This window comes from Equus quagga, chromosome 7 (genome assembly GCF_021613505.1).
Source record: "Equus quagga isolate Etosha38 chromosome 7, UCLA_HA_Equagga_1.0, whole genome shotgun sequence".
Classification (NCBI taxonomy): domain Eukaryota; kingdom Metazoa; phylum Chordata; class Mammalia; order Perissodactyla; family Equidae; genus Equus; species Equus quagga.
Genome location: NC_060273.1, coordinates 24,252,464 through 24,271,530, shown reverse-complemented (window position 1 = coordinate 24,271,530; position 19,067 = coordinate 24,252,464). Strand labels below are relative to the sequence as shown.

Sequence of the window (19,067 nt, the reverse complement as noted above, 5' to 3'; positions counted from 1 at the left end):
CTTAACTAAGTGATTACTAAGATTTATTCCTCACTTTAAAATTCTATGATTCTTCATGGGTGATGCTCTCTCCAAGCTTCTCCTGTAGCCACTGAGGACAGCAGCCTCTCCCTGGCTTCCCAGGTTCACCTGCTGGCTGTGGCCATGGCTATGCTGGCTCTAGGAAGCTCTCTGATAGCCATAGGCCACATATCTACCCTGGTCCCTTACCCAGTTACCTCTTTTCAATTCAACTCCAGCCATCTTCTATTTGTTCAAAAGGAGTTCCATTTGATTCCATCAAATCAGGACATTTCACAAATATAGTCATCTTCATAAAGGTGATCTAAGATGTCATATGGAACAGAAATGTTTTCCTTCACAGGCCTCAAACACAATGTGCTCAGACTAGAAAGATACAAGGCTTTGTGCAAGAAGGGACGTCAGTAGGGATGGAGATACCACAGCCCCTGCTTCTTCAGGCCAGCTGTGCCGTGGTTCCTCTTTGCCATTTTGTGCAGCGGTTCTCTGCCCTTTTCCTATGCCAACACACTCCCATCCAGAAAAGTGGATTCTCCAGGGGTGGGCAGGTGTGGGGAATGAAAATCATATGTTCCTTTAGGGGCAAATATTGGAATCAGGCTGAGTTATAAAGATGTCCTCCCCTCCCATTCTGATCAGCTCTAGAGGGGTGCATGACCTCCTCCCAACAAAGTTAGTGACATAAGACTAACACAGGATACAAGCAAGAAAAAACAAACATGTATGTCTATAGATGGGGTTCGTGGCAGGCTGCTCCAAGATGTGGCACTCTGGTACGCAGATTATTTTGAACTGAAGACAATAAAGGCTCAGAAGACTCAGGAATAACATTTGACCTTCCCCCAACATGCCTGAAAGAACTTAAGACAGAAGGTCTGTTCCGGGAAGGAGCTAATACCGTGAGACAACCATAGTGCAGTGTACAACAGGGGCAACAGAAAAGGCACCCACAAGCCCACTTTCATCAAAGTTCTGTCTCTCAGCCCACATTCTCTATAGGTGGCCCAGCAAACAGCTGTCTAATAAACATCTGCATTTCCCTCTCTATGTAAATTGCCTTCCTCCTGTTTGAAGTTCCAAACCACTACTGTCAACATCCTCCTTTGTCTTTAGCTGAAGATGTATTTGACATGGCAACTTCGGCGATTCTGGAAAGTTGCTCAGTTTCCTGGGTTTCTCCCATGTATACATATTAAACTTTGTTTTATTTTGTCCAGCTAACTTGCCTTATGTCATTCTAATTTTTTGACTAGCCTTAAGAACCAGAGGGAAGTGGGGGGGAGGGGCAGAATTCTCCTTCTTCCCCTATAATATACATATATAATGATATGCTGAAGCTGATTTTATTGCTATTTGGAGGTTGAAGGAGTTGAGTAACAAGAAATGGCACTTAAGAGAGCTGAGCCCTTAATGAGGCTGGATTTCCCAGGCAGAGGGGAGAGGCATTGGGTTTATAGGCATCTGGAAGCAGCAGAAAGTGAACAGAGTGTAAGGAGACAGGAAGGAAGAGTACCATAAACTAGGGAGTAATGAAGCCAGACTGTGGAGCACACTAGTTTAGATGGAATGTTTTAGGCATTGGAGAATCAGAGGTTTTTGAACAAAGGAGTGACTACGACATAGTGTTGAACAGAGGCTTGATCTGGCAGCTCTATTCATTGTAAATTGAAGGGGACAGGCGAAGGAGTGGAGTGGAAAGAATGTTTGGGTCAGGCTTGGGCCTGACCACTGTGGCCAGGTCACCACTGTGGCACTAAGCTGAGGTGTCTCGGGTAAGTGACATGACCTGGCTGAGCCTCGGTTTCCTCATCTGTAAAATGATATGTCAGAGGCTTCTGGGAGGATTAATCATTTACCAAGTATTTTGCTGGGTTCCTAGAATGTGCCAGACTCTTTGCTGAGTGTGAGGGGTACAAAAATGGACAAGAAAAGAGGTAGTCTATGTCTTCAAGGAACTTTCCATCTAGGACAGAGACAGATAATAAAAAAAAGTAAACAAATTAAAACTGTGAAGTGTGATAAGGTGAAGAAGGCAGGTAGGGGGGCAACCACTTCCCACTCAAGAGGTCAGGGAAAGTCCCTCTGAGGAAGTGAAATTTATTGAGACCAGAGAATTGAAAAGGAGGCTATCAGGCAAAGAGCAAAGGGAAGAAGATTCAGGGGAGGGGAATAATATGTGCAGAGGTAGGAAAAGCTTGGTGTGTTCCAAGAAATGCAAAGAACCCTAGAGCATGAGGGGTGAGGTGAGGGAGGAGGGCGTGCGATGAGACGGAGAGGAGGGCAGTAACCGGATCACGGCAGGAGTCCGAACTCTACTGTAAACAAAGTGGTGAGCCACCGAAAAGTTTTAAGTGGGGAGGGTCATGTCCAGATGCGTGTTTTTAAACTATTACTCTGCTGTGCGCTAAACAGATTTGAGGGGGGCAAGAGTAGAAATGGGGATACTGTTCAGGAGGCTAGCTATTGCAGTAGTCTAAGTGACAGACACTGATGCCTTAGATTAGGGTGGGGACAGTGGAGCTGAAGGGAAGGGTGGGATTCAAGAAATATTGTGAAGGTAGAATCAAAGATCTTGTACGTGGGTGAGAAAAGGGAGGGAAGGAGTGAAATCAAGTATGACTCAGGTTTCTGGCTTGAGTGACTGGGTAGAAAGCATTGTAATAAGTGAGATGAATGAGACTGGAAGAGGTACAGTTTTGGACCAGGAATAAGATAACATATAAAATATCTTGTTCAGTACCTGGCACATAGAAGACACTCAATAAATGGAAATTACTATTATTATATGGTCATTCTATATTCTATAACAATGGCTTCTAGAAAACAGCTGGAAACAGTAACTTCTCTGTCCTTAAATACAGTATGTATATTGTATATGTATATGAAACAGAAGAACAAGATTCTGAGAAAAACAGATGATGGTAGCAGGCCTCTCTGAAAGAAATTACAGCAAAAACTTCATTAAGGAAGTAAGATGCACAGAGAGGGACAGCTACAACACAGCCACTGAAGAAGCTGGTTTATCAGATCACCACCTGATATGGTCTCACTTCTCCTCTGAAACCGCAGTAATGAAAACATGTAAACTACCAGAATGTTTCACATTTAAAGCTTTTATTTTGAAAAATAAAATACAAAAGTCATTAAGTTGTAAATGTATATGGTAATTCCCCAACTTCTCAGAAACAATACAATGAATTATTTAAATAATTAAGACATTTAACATTATCCACATCAATACATTTCAACAGGGACAAGTGTTCTACAAAACATTAGAACACGTACAGACGACCTATTTCAAGACAAAACTGCCCAATTTTGCTTTAAGAATCCCATTTTTAAGCCCTCCCCTTGAAACCAAAGATTAGAATCTGATAAGAAAAGATGAGGACCAGAGCAGTTTTAACAGAAGAAAGTACACATCCCCTCTGGGCTCCGTATCCACAGGGTTATGCGTGTAATTAGGATCACGAGCACTGTACTCAGAACGCAGGCCACTCGGGAAGGCCCAGAGGTGGACTGACACCCCACCTTCTTTCTCAGCAGGAGGAGATTGGCAAATGAATAGGAGATGTGGGCCATGGTACGTGTACTCCACTGGTCTCCGCAGGGCACAGCTAGTCCTAGAAGTTTCCCTTCTGTTGAAAAGGCAGCTGTCTTCCTAGGGCAGACAGACAGGATTCGGTTACAGGTGCAGAGTCACGGCTCTTCCTCCCCGGCACCACAGTGCCCTCTTCCCAGTTGTGAGCCTGGCATCAGCCAGGTAGCAGGGCAGGAGGATCAACAATTCCAAGAACAGCTGCATCAGGAGGACCACCAGAGAGGTACACCCTCCCTCAGTCTGGGATGCTTTCAGATGCTTGCCAGCAGCTTCTCTGTGCAAAACAAGCAGATGGCAGCCAAAGCAAGGACTGCTTCTGCCCATTTCTAAATGACTGCCACTGCCATCTGCAAATGAAGCTACTTCAGGGGCACTGGTATGGACGTCAGATGTCCAGGGGTCCAACAGGCTGACTCTTCATTTGACAAAATGGATACTAAGGTTCTTTAAAGGAAGCTTTAGAGAACACAGTGACTGTCATTCAAATGCCAAAGGGACCCAAAAGACAAGAAGAAAAACTAGTATCTGTCCTGAGATGCTGTGCTGTCTTCCTAGCTTCTCCTGAATCCTCTCACTGCATCTGGACAGCTACAGGCCTTGGCAAACAAACACGGATGAAATGCTGTTTTGGAGGCAACCTGAAGCCTGGAGTCAACCGACACTGTGTTCCGTCTTGTAAAACAGCTGGTCAACCAATCAATTCCTGTGTGTGCATTTCAGGGAGGGAATTTATCTACAAATTCGGAAGTATTTTGGATAAACAAAATTATCCAAGGCCTGTTAACTGCTACATCCATGCATATCCATAGAGGGGAAGTCTAACACTCAGCATTTGCTCCTTAGCAAAAAGGGAATCACAAACCCTGAAACCTAGTTAATATCATTAGCTCACTGCCATCCATGATTTTGACACAGCAGTGTTCACGTGCTTTTTATATCTACAATCCATTAACACAAAGTAAGTCACAAAAATCTCTTATTCAAATTATCCAATCTAAGTTTTCTCATCAGTACAACAAGAATACCACCTACTTGCCAGAGTGGTTTGAAAACTGAATGAAATCATTTATATATAAATTAATAATATATATATTTATCACAGATGTTATATACATATTGTATTATATATGTCATATACCATTTACATATTATATAGATAAAATGTTTGGTATTTTATGCCCAGTATAAAGTATGCGCTGAGTACACAGTTACTATATAAACTAAAAATAAAAATCAGCAAGCAAAACTGTAAGAAAAACATCAGATTTTTTAAAAAAGCTTTCAAATTCCAAATGATCTAAGGCATCACTACATCGTTCAGAGCAAAACAGAATCTTAAGAAAGTGTGGGAGGGGTTGGCACCATGGCCTAGTGGTTAAGTTCAGCATGCTCCACTTCAGTGGCCCAGGTGTGGCTCCCGGGTGCAGACCTATACTACTCATCAGCGACCATGCTGTGGTGATGACCCACATACAAAGTAGAGGAAGACTGGCACAGATGTTAGCTCAGGGTGAATCTTCCTCAGCAAAAAAAAAAAAAAGAAAGAAAAAGTGTGCAAGAGGGGTGCGAAGCTCTGAGCAGCTACGTCAAGAGGTCTGGGTTCAGAAACTAGCTTTGCCACTAATTGGCTGGTGTCCCTGGACATGAACCTGATGATTACTCAGATATAAGGCATGGCTGGCCTAGCCCACACTGCACCCTTAGCTACAATGAGACAACATAGGTTACAAACATAAGAGATCCTAATATATTAAAATCAGCAAGGCCAGATCAGAAAAACCAACCAACCCCAAAAAATATTAGTGCAGAAACATTTGCATGCCCAGCACACACAGAAAGGAGCATGGATGGTGGAAGAAGCCCTGGCTGGAAGCCAGGAGGTGATGTTCTCTAGTCCTGGGCTTCTACCTGTGATGCAACCTTGACAAATAAGTTCTCTCTGGGATCAGTTTCCTTATGAGCAAACAGGTGGCTGGGCTTGATGGTCTCTAGGTTTCTTTCAGCTTAAATATTTCATTATTTTAAACCCCTCTTCATATTGAAAATAACAACCAATACAATAATAACAACCAATCATGTGCCATGATTTTTGCAGATACTATTATGGTTAATTCTTACTACCACTCTCTTAGTTATTATACTCATTTTACTGATGAGGAAGCTAAGACACAGAGAAGTTAAGTAGTTTGCTCCATGCCACACAGAGCCAAGATTGCAACCCAGGTAGACTAACTCCAGAGCTGTGCGCTCCACTCCGGCTATGCTGCCTCCAGTGAGAGTCTGAGCAGGGAAACCCAAAAGACCCAGCAATGTCCCCCAACTCTCACCTCAGGTAAGAAAGAGGCTCCTGGCTCTGCTACTCCACTTGCTCAGTCTGCTGAAGGAAGCAAAAGATGTTTTAAAGTCCCTGAAGTCAGCATGAAAAGTGACTGCCCCCCTCGAAATATCAGGTGTAACTTTCAGGCTCTGATCACAGACTTTGTAATGAACTCAGTGTGCTACTTTTGCATAATAAAGAATTTGACTGGTCTTTGTCCCTGGTTTCTGGTAGGGAGACTCTAAATACTTGGAATTTCTGGGGTAATAGGAGGGTCTTTTGTATTCATCAGCTCCTTGGATCACATCTGAGTTTATGCTAAGAGATGAGATGACTTGAGATGGGGGCTGGTCACCAAAAGACAACTGTGTGATTAGAGGGGTGGGGCTTTGAGTCAGCCCAACCTCTGGGTAGGGGAAGTTGACTGGGGATTGAGTTCAATCACATGGCCATGATTCAATCAATCATGCCCTTGTAATTAGACCCCAACAAAAACTCTGGATGCAGAAGTTCAGTGGGGCCTCCTAGCTGGAGAAGACACTGATGTGCCAGGAGGGACACACCCTGATTCCATGGAGAGATGGCACCAAGGCTCTCTGTCTGAGACTCTCCAGACCTTGTCCTGTGTTCTCTTCGTTTGGCTGGTCCCGATTTGTATCCTTTACAATAAAACTGTAATCGTATGTACAGTGCTTTCCTGAGTTCTGTGAGCCATTCTAGCTAAATATCCAACCTGAGGTTCTGTGGGCTTGTTTTCTCATTTATTTGAAGTTAAACCAAAGTCTTTTATAGGCTCTTTTCTAAGTATATGTGTCTGATGCATTAAATGAAACTAACCAGAATAAGGGGCTTGAAGTATCTGTTAAGCCTTTTGCCTAATTTTTTATCATCTTTTTCTTATTGATTTGTAGGAATTCTCTACATTCTACAGATGAGTCCTTTGTTTCAAATAGTTTCTCCAACTCAAGGCTTATTTTTTGACTCTAAGATGCTTTCTAATAAGTAAACACTCTAAATTTTAATGTAGTCCAACTTATCCATTTTAAAATTAATAATTAGTGTTCTTTACAACTTGTTTAAGAAATCCTCCCCTCTTAAGGTGATGAACATATTCTCCTCTATTGTCTTCTAAAAACTATTATTTTGCCTTTCACCTTTAGGTCTATAACCCACCTGGAAATGATTCTTGTGTGTGCTTTGAGTGTCCCTTTAGTTTCAGTCTCAAATTCCCTTTCTTGACTCCTTCAGACTTAATATGCAAAACAGCCTTTCGATTTGACATTCCTTCAATACTCTTGAATTTTATTCTCTGGCTCCAATTACCATAGGCCGTAAGTGAGTGACAGTCTGTTCACAAATCCATCCAGGCTTCTGGGACATCACGCCCAGCCAAGGCTCAGGGCCTTCCACTCCCTTGTCTGCAAAAGTTTATCAGTCTTTTGAATAGATTAGGAGCTCCTTGAGAAGATCTTTTTTTTCCTTTGACTACTGAGGACTTTTTCCAATTTCTCACCCATAACAGAAATTCAGTAAACATTTGTTCAATAAATGAAATGAATGAATGAATAGACGGATTAAAATCAAAGATATGCTAATAAGAATATGCCTTGAAAGCAGTTTGAAATTCTCAAGTAATATGTATCAATTATTGATGGATGATTGTTAACAGATAAGAATCTGGGAAGACAGAGCCTTAAACACTGGTGTGAGACACAGCTTCTCTTACGAGAGCCCAGCCCATTTACTCCAGGCTTGCTTCAGGCAACATGACTTCACACAGAGTCTGTGAGTTGGTATGTTTCCCTCACCAACCCATATCTGGAATGTTTTTAGAAACTGAGTTCAGTGTGGTCTTCATTTCCTATTAACGAACTAATTGCTGATAGCAGCAGCCTGGAGGCAACATGCATTATCACTATGCTAGAAAAAGAAGTCCACTGCTGGGCTCAAGGAGTAGCTATCAATTTCTTCCCTGCTACTATATAGGAATGGAAGATGATGCTAAGATGCAGGACACTTTGGACTACTCTAGGCATGTCAGCCATAACACTACTGTTTCTTTTCAACTCAAGAAACAATACTGGAATCCAAGTAAATGAGAATGTGACATTACAAGGATAACTCTGGATCTGTTTTAATCAATTTTTAAAAAAGTAAAAGTTATAAGCTTCAAACTCTCCTTTCCCAACTTGGAGGACTTTGCAGTGGAGGGCCAATGGCCAAGTATAATGTATTGACAAGTCTTCTAGGCTCCAAATGAGAAAAGTCAAAAGGCCATGGACATATATGTAATAAGAACAAAGTGTGGCTGTACATTTTTTTTCAAGCTAGATATAAGAAGGCTGGAGCAGATTTCCTAAGGCAGGCTCCTCACATGTGAGATACTGTGTGGCTTGTGAGTGACCTCAAGCAACTGGATTTTAGTTATTCATAAAGTATTCCCTAGTTTTGGAAGGTACTGAACTCTCTGAAATGAAGACTATGCTAAATTATTGTTAAAACCAACAATCACCAAAGGCTAATTTTTCTGCCATCGGCACATATCATTATCCCTTTAAAAAGATCACTTCAATGCTAGAGCCCATCTGCTGTATACATCAAGAGGAGGAAGCAGATACAGTACCTGAGGCTTTTCTTTAAGAAATTCAGGTAGCTGAAATTCTCCTTTATAGACCTGGAAAAACAAAGTCACGTATGAGTTTAAGGAAACAGGCAGTGTTATAGCACTTCAGGACGCCTGAAGCGCTTGATGGTGGATGGGTTTACTGCTTCATTCTTGGCAAGTTTTAGAATGGGAGGGAAGCCTGTCAGTTCAAGAGCAGCCACAGCAAGGACAGAGTGACACCGCCATTCACCCCGATCCCATCTGTTCCACATTTGTCTGTGCTCCCAAGTGGAGGCTGGCTGGGAGAGGGCTCAGAGTATCTGAAGAAGAAAAAAATGCATCCCAACACTCCAAGTGCCGATCACTTCAGCTGAGAGAGAAAGCGAGGCCCAGGCCAGGCCTCTTCCAGCAACCAGCAAAGAATCCATACAATTCACACAATCAGGAATCCTCCTGATTTCTCCAGGAAACCTCCAACTTTCCTTTCCTTTATGTATCCCATATTCCCATAATAATTTTAATATTAAATGATTCTTAAAATGATATATACTTTTAACCTTGTAAAATCTTATAATTAAACATGTTTTAATATATAAATTGATTCTAATATCAGCAATAATAAGGACATAATTTAAAAATACCATTTATAATAACATATTAAAAAAACCCACAAGATACCTAAGAATAAATCTAATAAAAGATGTGTAAGATATTTACACAGAAAACTATAAAACATTATTGAGAGAAATTAAAGACCAAATAAATTGAGAGACATACCATTTTCAAGGATTGGAAGATTCCATATAATAAACGTCCATTCTCCTCAAAGGATTTCCAATGAAAATTCTAGCATGCTTTTTTTTGGCGGCGGGGGGGGGGGGGGGGGCGGTTTCAAGCTGACTGTAAAAGTTACATGGAAACGCATAGGACCAAGAATAATCAAGGTAATCTTAGAAAGAACAAAGTGGGAGGACTTATTCTATCAGATAGTACAACTTCTTATTACACAGCTTTAATTATACTATATAAAATAGAGCTATAATTAAGACAGCAAGCAGCAAGGTTTTGGCATAACGACAGACAAATATATTAATGAAACAGAATAAAGAGGTCAGAAACAGGCCCTTGTATACAGATCCTTGGTTTATAACAAAGGTGGCACCGCAAAGCAGTGCAATTAGAACAAATAACTAAATGTTGTTTATGTATATAATGGTATACTATATAGAAGTAAAAACAATGAACTACTTACTACCATACCAACAACACAGATAAATCCCAACACGTGAGGATGAGGGGAAAAAAGCTACACCCCTGAAAACAATATATATAACGTCTTCATTTAAAAATTTTAAAGCTCATAAATAGGCAAAACAACTCAATGATGTTCGAAATCAGGATCCTGCTTACTCTGGGGAGCAGGGATGTGGGAGCCACGGGGAGGGAGGCTGAGGGAGGTTTCCAGAGTGCTGGTAATTTTCTGTCTTGATATGGGTAGTGATTATGAAAGTGAGTTAATTTTATGATTATTTATTGAGCTATGATTTGTGTACTTTTCTGTATGAATGTTAAACTTCAATAACAAATTTGAACAAATTAAGCCAACAGATTAATACTAAAAGTTCACTACTAACACATACACACTTTGAGTACAAAGATGTTTGTTTCAAGACTGCAACAGCAAAGGAAAAAAAAAAAAAGGGAACTTTCATGTCAATCAAGAGTGAAGATTTCCATTAGGAAAAGTCTGATAACTGCTGGACCCGAGGAGCTAGGCTAAGAAACTACGGGTCGTTATTGGGAGGAGTGCCACTGGATAGCTCTTTAGAGCACAAAGAAACCTTATAAACGGTGAATCCCATAGCCTACAAACCTAAAGGATTTTCACTTGGTTATAAGATGACTGATCCACTTGCAAAAGCAGCAGCATTCCTTCTGAGATTCAGAGAATGAACGTATTTTTCTTCCTGTCTCTTTCTCCACAATTTCTAAAGCCTGGTCTATTCTTTGGGGTCTCTGCTACTGTCCTGGGAAGGCTAAATTAAAGCAGACATACCAGGCTTATGGATAAAGCTTTCCTTGAGAGATGCATCACACTGGAGGCTGAAGTGGGTTCTGGGTAAGAATGCAGCAGCTAGGAGTGTCTCAAAACCTACCACCATCTCTTTCATACCCGCAGATGGTCCCAAGGTCACTGGAGTGGGGGTGGAGGGGGTGGGGATGGCCTAGCTGCTCCCTAAAGAATCTGCATGTTTGCTGTACCCCAACACCACAAGCCAGAGATTGTTCCAGCTTTCTTCCCTGCCCCCACTGCCCCCAGTTTTATTGAGATATAACTGATATGTAACATTGTGTTACTATCCTAGCTTTCTGATACAGGAAGTATCTGAGTCCCAGAAGCTGTGTATCATGTTAACACTGACTTGTATCGTGCCCGTCTACTATCTGCGGGGCAAGCAGACACCCTATCAGTGCTGGGGCTCAAGCCACTAGGAGGGTTTTTTGGTTTTTGTTTTTTACCAGATTTTCAGGTATCTTTCCTTCTTCCTCTATTCAGAGAACTGAGTCACAACCCCCACCCTGCAAGCCCCTAGGGCATAAGCTGCTCAGGCCTAGGGTCCTGTGCCCTGGCGGCTGTATTGAATCAGAACAAGTTTGGTTTGCCCCAGTCCTTCTTCCACTGTTAGTGGGTTAGGGCCCCAAGCAACTTTTCTTACATTCCTCACATCCTCCGAGACTCCCAGAAACGGAATCTCCTCTCAGCTAGCCTCTTCTGCTAGAAGTCAAGCAGAAGGTCAGCGCAAGCCCAGGGGGTCATACAGCTAGTTAGCGGCAGAGTGAGGCTCAGAAGGTCCCAGGCCAGCACTCTCCATTATCCCACACTTTTTGCATTTTATTACCATTAGCAAATCTTACAGTTAAATCTTCCATTCTCTTTTTGGTCTGTTGTAAAAACCAGTAAGATGATAGAAAATATGAGTGGGAACATTAAATATTTTAAGTTTCCTCCACGCCATCAACAGGTCCAGAGAGGGAAGGGTTATATGAAGGGGGGGGGGGAACCCTAAATGTGTGATGTCACAAAAATAATAAAAAACCAAAAAGGAGTCAGGAAAAGACAGGAGATAAAAGGCTCAATCAAAAAATAAGGAAGCTGTTTCCTTTCATTATCCTTTAGGGAACAAATGCTTCAAAAGTTAGAAACTAGGGTACTGATGAAAAGACGACTTTCTACTGACAGAGCAATTCGTATGTGGTGCAGGAAACTCAATACTGCTTCGCTTATGAAAACAGCAACGTTAGGAATGGAATTTCCCTTGGTTAAATGAACAGCGTTTCTGGACATACTATTCTCTAGTACTAACAGATTGAAGATTTTGCTTGACGGCAATGAGCCAGGTACTCAGAATCCAAATATTCCTACAGAACCCTCCCACCTCAAGCACTGAAGGAATGATGAGGAGACAAAAAGTAGGCTTCTGATTTGGAGAATACATTGGAAATAAAAGTAGTAAGAACAGCAGCTAAACTTTACTATTTTCTCTGCACCAGGTTAGTGTTAAATAAGTGCTTCACGTGTTATTACTTCATTGAATTCCACAATCCCTTGAGGAAGGTATTATTCTCTTTGCAGATAAAGCAACTGAGGCACACAGAAATTGAGAAATCTGTCCAAATGGGAAGCTACTAGGTACCATGACTGAACTTCCATTTTAAAAGGATCATCCTAACTGCTTTGTTTAGACTGTAGAGGGTCAAGGATAGAGGTATGGAGGCCACAACAGTAATCCAGACAAGAAGGCAGCACTGGAGGTGGTGAGAAGTGGCAGGTTTGTGGATTTTTTCTAATTACATCAAGATTTCCCAAAAGATTGGATGTGAGGTGTAAGACAGCAGGGCCAGAGTCGAGGATGACTCCAAGGTTTTTGGCCTAAGCAACTCCCAACTAGAAATATGGAGCTGCTATCAACTCAGTTGGGAAAGGTTCTGGGTAGAGCAGATTTTCAGGGGAAGGTCAGTAGTTCAATTTTGGATATGTTAAGCTTGAGATAAGACAATAAATGAAAACGTCAAGTAGCCAGTTGGATATACAAATCTGGAGTTCATGGAAGAAGTCTGGGCTAGGATATATGAATTTGAGAATCATCAACTTTTACATGGTATTTAAAGCCTTGATATCCGATGTGATAAGCCAGGCACTGAGGGCAGACAGAGAAGAGCAGAGTACTTAAGACTGAGATATGGGGGCATTCTAACATTAAGAGATCAAGAGAAGAGGAAGAACCAGCAAAGAAGACTGAGAGGCAGCTACCAATGACATAGAAAGGAAATTCAAAAAGTGGTACCCTAAAAGCCAAGTGAAGAAAATACATCAAGGAGCAATTAATTGTATGAAAAGATGGTGGAAGATAAGATGATAATTGACCACTGGATATAGCAATGTAAAGGTCACTGTGGCCTTGACAAGAGCAAATTAAGCACAACAGTAGCTGTGAAACTCTGAATGGAGTGGATGGTAGGACAGAAAAGAGGGAGAGGAACTGGTGACATGGAGTACAGAAAACTTGAGTTTTGATGTAAAGGGAAGTAAAGAAATGGAATTGCAGTGGCAGGGCAACTAGGATCAATAACTGTGTGTGTGTGTGTGTGTGTGTTAAGAAACAAGAACTAAGGGCATACTAGTTCGTTGACGGAAAGACCTTGCTGCAAAGCAAAATCTGATGATGCAGGAGACATGGGGAGATGGCTTGGGTACATGAGAGGAGGAAATGCCGTCAGATAGGAGCATGGATGTTCACTGCTGTTACACAGATTTCTATTGTGATAGATGAGAATAGGTCTGCATCGCTTTTCTTCCTCCAGTCTCTCAGAAATTACATAATAATTTTCAATTAAAGTCACATCTGGGGCCGGCCCAGTGGCGTAGTGGTTAAGTTCGTGTGCTCTACTTCGGCAGCCCAGGGTTCACAGGTTCAGATCTCAGGTGCAGACATTACACACTGGCTCATCAAGCCATGCTGTGGGGGAATCCCACAGACAAAATAGAGGAAGACTGGCACAGATGTTAGCTCATAGCCAAACTTCCTCACCAAAAAAAAAAAAGAAAGAAAGAAAAAGTCACATTCTCTAAGTTTTCATTATTATGACAATATAAATATCACATGATGTTGAGCACTTTTTCATATGCTTAGTTGTCACTGGTATATTTTCTTTGGTAAGGTGTCTGTTTAGATCTTTTGCTCATTTTTTTGATGATTTTTTTAAATTTATTTTTTTATTGTGCTCATAATAACTTGTAACATTGTGAAATTCACTTGTACATTATTATTTGTCAGACATAAGTGTACTCCTTCACCCCTTGTGCCCACCCCTCATCTCCCTTCCCCTGGTAACCACTAAACTGTTCTCCTTGTCTGTAAGTTTGTTTGTTCCACAAGTAAGTGAAATCATATGGTGTTTGTCTTTTCTGACTAGTTTATTTCACTTAACATAATTCCCTCAAGGTCCATCTATGTGGTTGTGAATGGAATGATTTTGTCATTTCTTATAGCTGAGTAGTATTCCATTGTGTATATATACCACATCTTCTTTATCCAATCATCCATCGACGGGCACTTGGGTTGCTTCCACGTCTTGGCTACTGTGAATAATGCTACAATGAACACAGGAGCACATAAGCCTCTCTCTTTGCATCGTTGATTTCAAGTTCTTTGGATAAATACCCAGTAGTGGCAGGGCTGGATCCTAAGCTATTTCTATTTTTAATTTTTTGAGAAATCTCCATGCTGTTTCTATAGTGGCTGCACCAGTTTGCATTCTCACCAGCAGTGTATGAGGGTCCCCTTTTCTCCACAACCCCTCCAACCTTTGTTATTTTTTTGTGTTGGTGATTATAGCCATTCTAACAGGCATAAGGTGATATCTAAGCATAGTTTTGATTTGCATTTCCCTGACGATTAGTGATATTGAGCATCTTTTCATGTGCCTATTTGCCATGTGTATATCTTCTTTGGAAAAATGTCTGTTCATCTCCTCTGCCCATTTTCTGATCGGGCTGTTTGTTTTTTTGTTATCCAGTTGTGTGAGTTCCTTATATATTGTGGAGATTAACCCCTTGTCGGATGTATGATTTGCAAATATTTTCTCCCAGTTGGTGGGTTGTCTTTTCGTTTTCTTAAAATCTTTTTGTTGTTGTTGCTATTTTTTAAAGACTTTATTTTCCTTTTTCTCCCCAAAGCCCGCAGGTACATAGTTGTATATTTTTAGTCATGGGTCCTTCTAGTTGTGGCATGTGGGATGCTGCCTCAGCGTGGCCCGACAAGCAGTACCATGTCCGCACCCAGGATCTGAACTGGTGAGACTCTGGGCCACCGAAGCGGAGTGAGCAAACTTAATGACTCGGCACGGGGCGGCCCCTGTCTTTTCATTTTGATCCTGGTTTCCTTTGCCTTGCAGAAGCTCTTTAGTCTGATGAAGTCCCACTTGTTTATTTTTTCTTAAGTCTCCCCTGTCCAAGTAGACATGGTACTAGGTAAGATCCTTTTAACGCTGATGTCAAAGAGTGCACTGCCTATATTTTCTTCCAGAAGTTTTATGGTTTCAGGTCTTACTTTCAAGTCTTTGGTCCATTTTGAGTCTATTTTTGTGTATGGAGAAAGATAGTGGTCTACTTTCATTCTTTTGCATATGGCGCTCCAGCTTTTCCAGCACCATTTATTGAAGAGGCTTTCCTTTCTCCATTGTATGCTCTTGGCTCTTGTGTCAAAGATTACCTGTCCACAGATGTTTGGTTTTATTTCTGGGCTTTCAATTTTGTTTCACTGATCTGTGTGCCTGTTTTTGTACTAGTACCATGCTGTTTTGATTACTATAGCTTTGTAACATATTTTGAAGTCTAGGATTTCTTTTGCTCATTTTTTTATTTTTTGAGGAAGATTAGCTCTGAGCTAACATCTGCTGCTAATCTTCCTCTTTTGGCTGAGGAAGACTGGCCCTGAGCTAACATCCGTGCCTATCTTCCACTACGTTATATGTGGGATGCCTACCACAGCATGGCTTGGAGAGCGGTGCCATGTCTGCACCCAGGATCCAAACCAGTGAACCCAGGGCCGCCGAAGTGGAATGTGCAAATTTAACTGCTGCACCACCGGGCCAGCCCCTTTGCTGAATTTTTAACTGGATTTTTTCTTCTTTTTTTGGTGAGGAAGATTCCCCCTGAGCTAACATCTGTTGCCAATCTTCTTCTTTTTGCTTGAGGAAGATTGTCGGTGAGCTAACATCTGTGCCCATCTTCCTCCATTCTATGTGGGATGCCGACACAGCATAGCCTGATGAGCGGTGCTAGGTCTGTGCCCGGGATCTGAACCTGCGAATCCTGGGATGCCAAAGCAGAGTGTGTGAACTTAAGCACTACGCCACCCAGCTGGCTCCGAAGTAGATTGTTTTTTAATTCTGCATTTTAAGAATTCTTTTTGGATGATAAGAGTAAGAATTCTATATTTTGGATGCCCGTCCTTTATCAGATTAGGTGTTTTGCAAAGATTTTCTCCCAGTCTGTGGCCTGTCTTTTCATTCCCTTAACAGTGTCTTTTGCTTTGTCTGAAAGCTTCTCCAGCTTTTCTTTTATTAGTCTTATCATGATATATCTTTAGTCATCGTTCTAATTTGTGTCTTTATATTTGAATTTGTTTTCTTGTTACAAGAAACCTATTTTCTCTACTGACAACACTTCTGACGCCAAATGTGTATGTTTTTCCTCAAACCAAGCAATTCTAACACTAATTTCCTAGAGTTACCACAGACCTCCACAGGTTAAGCGCTCAGCCTTCCACAAGACTGCCGTCCACTTCAGAAGCCAACTGCCAGTCCAGGCCTCCCATACTTCTGACCAACTGACTATAAATCAGGATTTCCCACAACCCCCTCCTCAGGCTCAATAATTTGCTCTAATGGCTCACAGAACTCAGGGGAACACTTTACTTAGTACTACCAATTATTATAAAGGATACAAATGAACAGCTAGATGAAGAAGTGCATAGGACAAGGTCCAGAAGGTCCTGAGCACAGGAGTTTCTGTCTCCGTGTAGTATGGGGTGCACCACCCTCCCAGCACACGGATGTGTTCACCAACCTGGAAGCCCTCTGAACTCCTTCATTTTCATTTAGGGTCTTTACGGAAGCCCCATTATGTAGGCATGACTGATTAAATCACTGGCCAATCATTGACTAACTTAATCTGTAGTCCCTCCTTTCTCCCTGGATCCTGAGAGGGTGGGGCTGAAAATTCCAACCCTCTAATCACAAGGTTGCCAGCCCTGGTGGTCTAGTGGTTAATATTTGGTGCTCCCACTGATGTGGTCCGGGTCCTCACATTCCCATCTATCAGTTGTCATATTGTGGCAACTGCATGTTGCTGTGATGCTGAAAATGCCACTGGTATTTCAAATACCAGCAGGGTCATCCATGGTGGACAGGTTTCAGTGGAGCTTCCAGACTAAGACAGACTAGGAAGAAGGACCTGGTCACTCACTTCTGAAAAAACAGGCCGTGAAAACCCTATGAGTAGCAGGGAAGCGTTGTCTGATACAGCACTGGAAGACAGAGGATGGTGCAAAAAGACCCTTTTGCCGTACAAAGGGTCACTAGGGGTTAGAATGGACTCAAACAGCACTAACAACAACAAAAAATCACATGGTTAGTTCCTCTGGCAACCAGCTCCCATCTTGAAGCTGTCTAGGGGCCTACAAAGTAACTCATTAACACAACTTTAGGTATGCTTGAAAGGGGCTTATTATGAGTAACAAAAGATTTTCCTCTCACTCTTATCACTCAGAAGTGATGAGGGTTTTAGGAGCTCCATGCCAGGAACTGGGAATGAAAACTGAATATGTATTTCTTACATCACAATATCAAACTTGTAGACAACATATAGTTGGTTTCACGTTTTAATCCACTCTTGCAGTCTCTGTCTTTTAATTAGTATATTTAGACTATTCACATTTAAAGTAATTACTGACACAGTTGGGTTAGTGTCTTCTTTCTACTCTTTTTTTGCCTTCTCTAGGCTTTGTGTGTGTGTGTGTGTGAGGAAGATTGGCCCTTAGCTAACATCTGTTGCCAATCTTCCTCCACCCTGTATGTGGGACACCACCACAACATGGTTTGATGAGCAGTGTTTAGGTCCACACCCAGGGTTCCAAACCCATGAACCCTGGGCCACTGAGGCGTAGCATGAGAACTCAACCACTATGCCATCAGGCTGGCCCCCACTGCCTTCTCTAGTTTTAATTGAGCATTTTATGATTCCATTTTCTCTTTTCTCTAAGCATATCAATTATACTTCTTTTAAAAATGTCTTCAGTGGTTGTCCTAGAGTTTGCAATATACAGTTATAGCTAATCTAAGTCCACTTTCAAATAACATTATATTGCCTCACCAGTAGCGCAGGTATCTTATTATAGAGTATTCCCAATTCCTTCCTTCTTTCCTTTATTAAATTCCTATCATTCATTTCACTTATCCATAAGCTATAATCACTGAATACATTGTTGCTATTATTATTTTGAAAAAAAAATTATCTGCTAGATCAATTAATGAGAAAAATAAAAGATTTTATTTTACCTTCATTTATTCCTCTCTAGTACTCCTTTCTTTATGTAGATCTGAGTTCTGGCCTATGTTATTTTCCTTCTCTCTGAAGAACTTCTTTTAACATCTCTTGCAAGGCCGGCCTATTGGCGACAAAGTTCCTCAATTTTGTCTGTCTGAGAATGTCTTTACTTCTCCTTCAATTTTGAAGGATAATTTCACTGGATACAGAATCGAGGTTGGTATTTTTTTTCTTTCAACACTTTAAATATTTCACTCCACTCTCTTCTTGCTTTTATGGCTTCTGTGGGGAAATCTGATACTATTATTATCCTTGTTACTCTATAGGTGAGGTATTTTTGTCCTCTGGGTTCTTTCAAGATTTTCTTTGATTTTCTGCAATTTGAATATGATATGTGAAGTGTAGATTTTTTAGTATTTATTCTGCTTGGTGTTTTCTGAGCTTTCTGGATGTATGGTTTGGTGTCTGTCATTAGTTTTGGAAACTTCTCAGCAATTATTACTTCAAATGTTTCTTCTGTTCCTTCCTGCCTTTCTTTGCCTTCTGGCATTTCCATTATGCATAGATTACATCTTTTGTCACTGTCCCACAGTTCTTGGATATTCTGTTCCATCTTTTTCATTCCTTCTTCTCTTTCCATTTCAGTTTTACAAGCTCACTGATTCTTTCCTGGGTTGTGTTCAATCTACTGATGAGTCCATCAAAGGCATTCTTCATTTGTGTTACAGTGCTTTTGATTTCTAGCACTTCCTTTTGATTCTTTCGTAGAGTTTCTATCTCTATGTTTACATTACCCACGTGTTCTTGCATATTATCAATTTTTCCCATCAGAATCCTCAGCATATTAATCATAGTTATCTTAAATTCCCAGTTTGATAATTCTCAAATCTCTACCATATCTGAATTTGGTTCT

The 19,067-nt window shown here is 41.2% G+C and overlaps 1 protein-coding gene across 5 annotated transcripts in view; it reads right to left on the bottom strand.

Moving 5' to 3' along the window:
• Positions 1–3,115: 3,115 nt before the first annotated feature.
• The window catches only part of TPST1 (tyrosylprotein sulfotransferase 1), a 165,016-nt gene continuing 149,064 nt past the window's right edge, over positions 3,116–19,067 (bottom strand). For 2 of the 5 annotated variants that reach the window (XM_046668691.1, XM_046668690.1), the window contains 3 exons: positions 8,563–8,613; positions 5,950–5,999; positions 3,116–3,682 (listed from right to left, as the gene is read on the bottom strand). In XM_046668691.1, coding sequence (XP_046524647.1) covers positions 5,979–5,999; positions 8,563–8,613 — 72 coding nt within the window. In that variant the 3' untranslated portion in view covers positions 3,116–3,682; positions 5,950–5,978. The remainder of the gene's footprint in view (positions 3,683–5,949; positions 6,000–8,562; positions 8,614–19,067) is intronic. The other 3 variants (XM_046668692.1, XM_046668693.1, XM_046668694.1) reach the window with 3 other exon arrangements.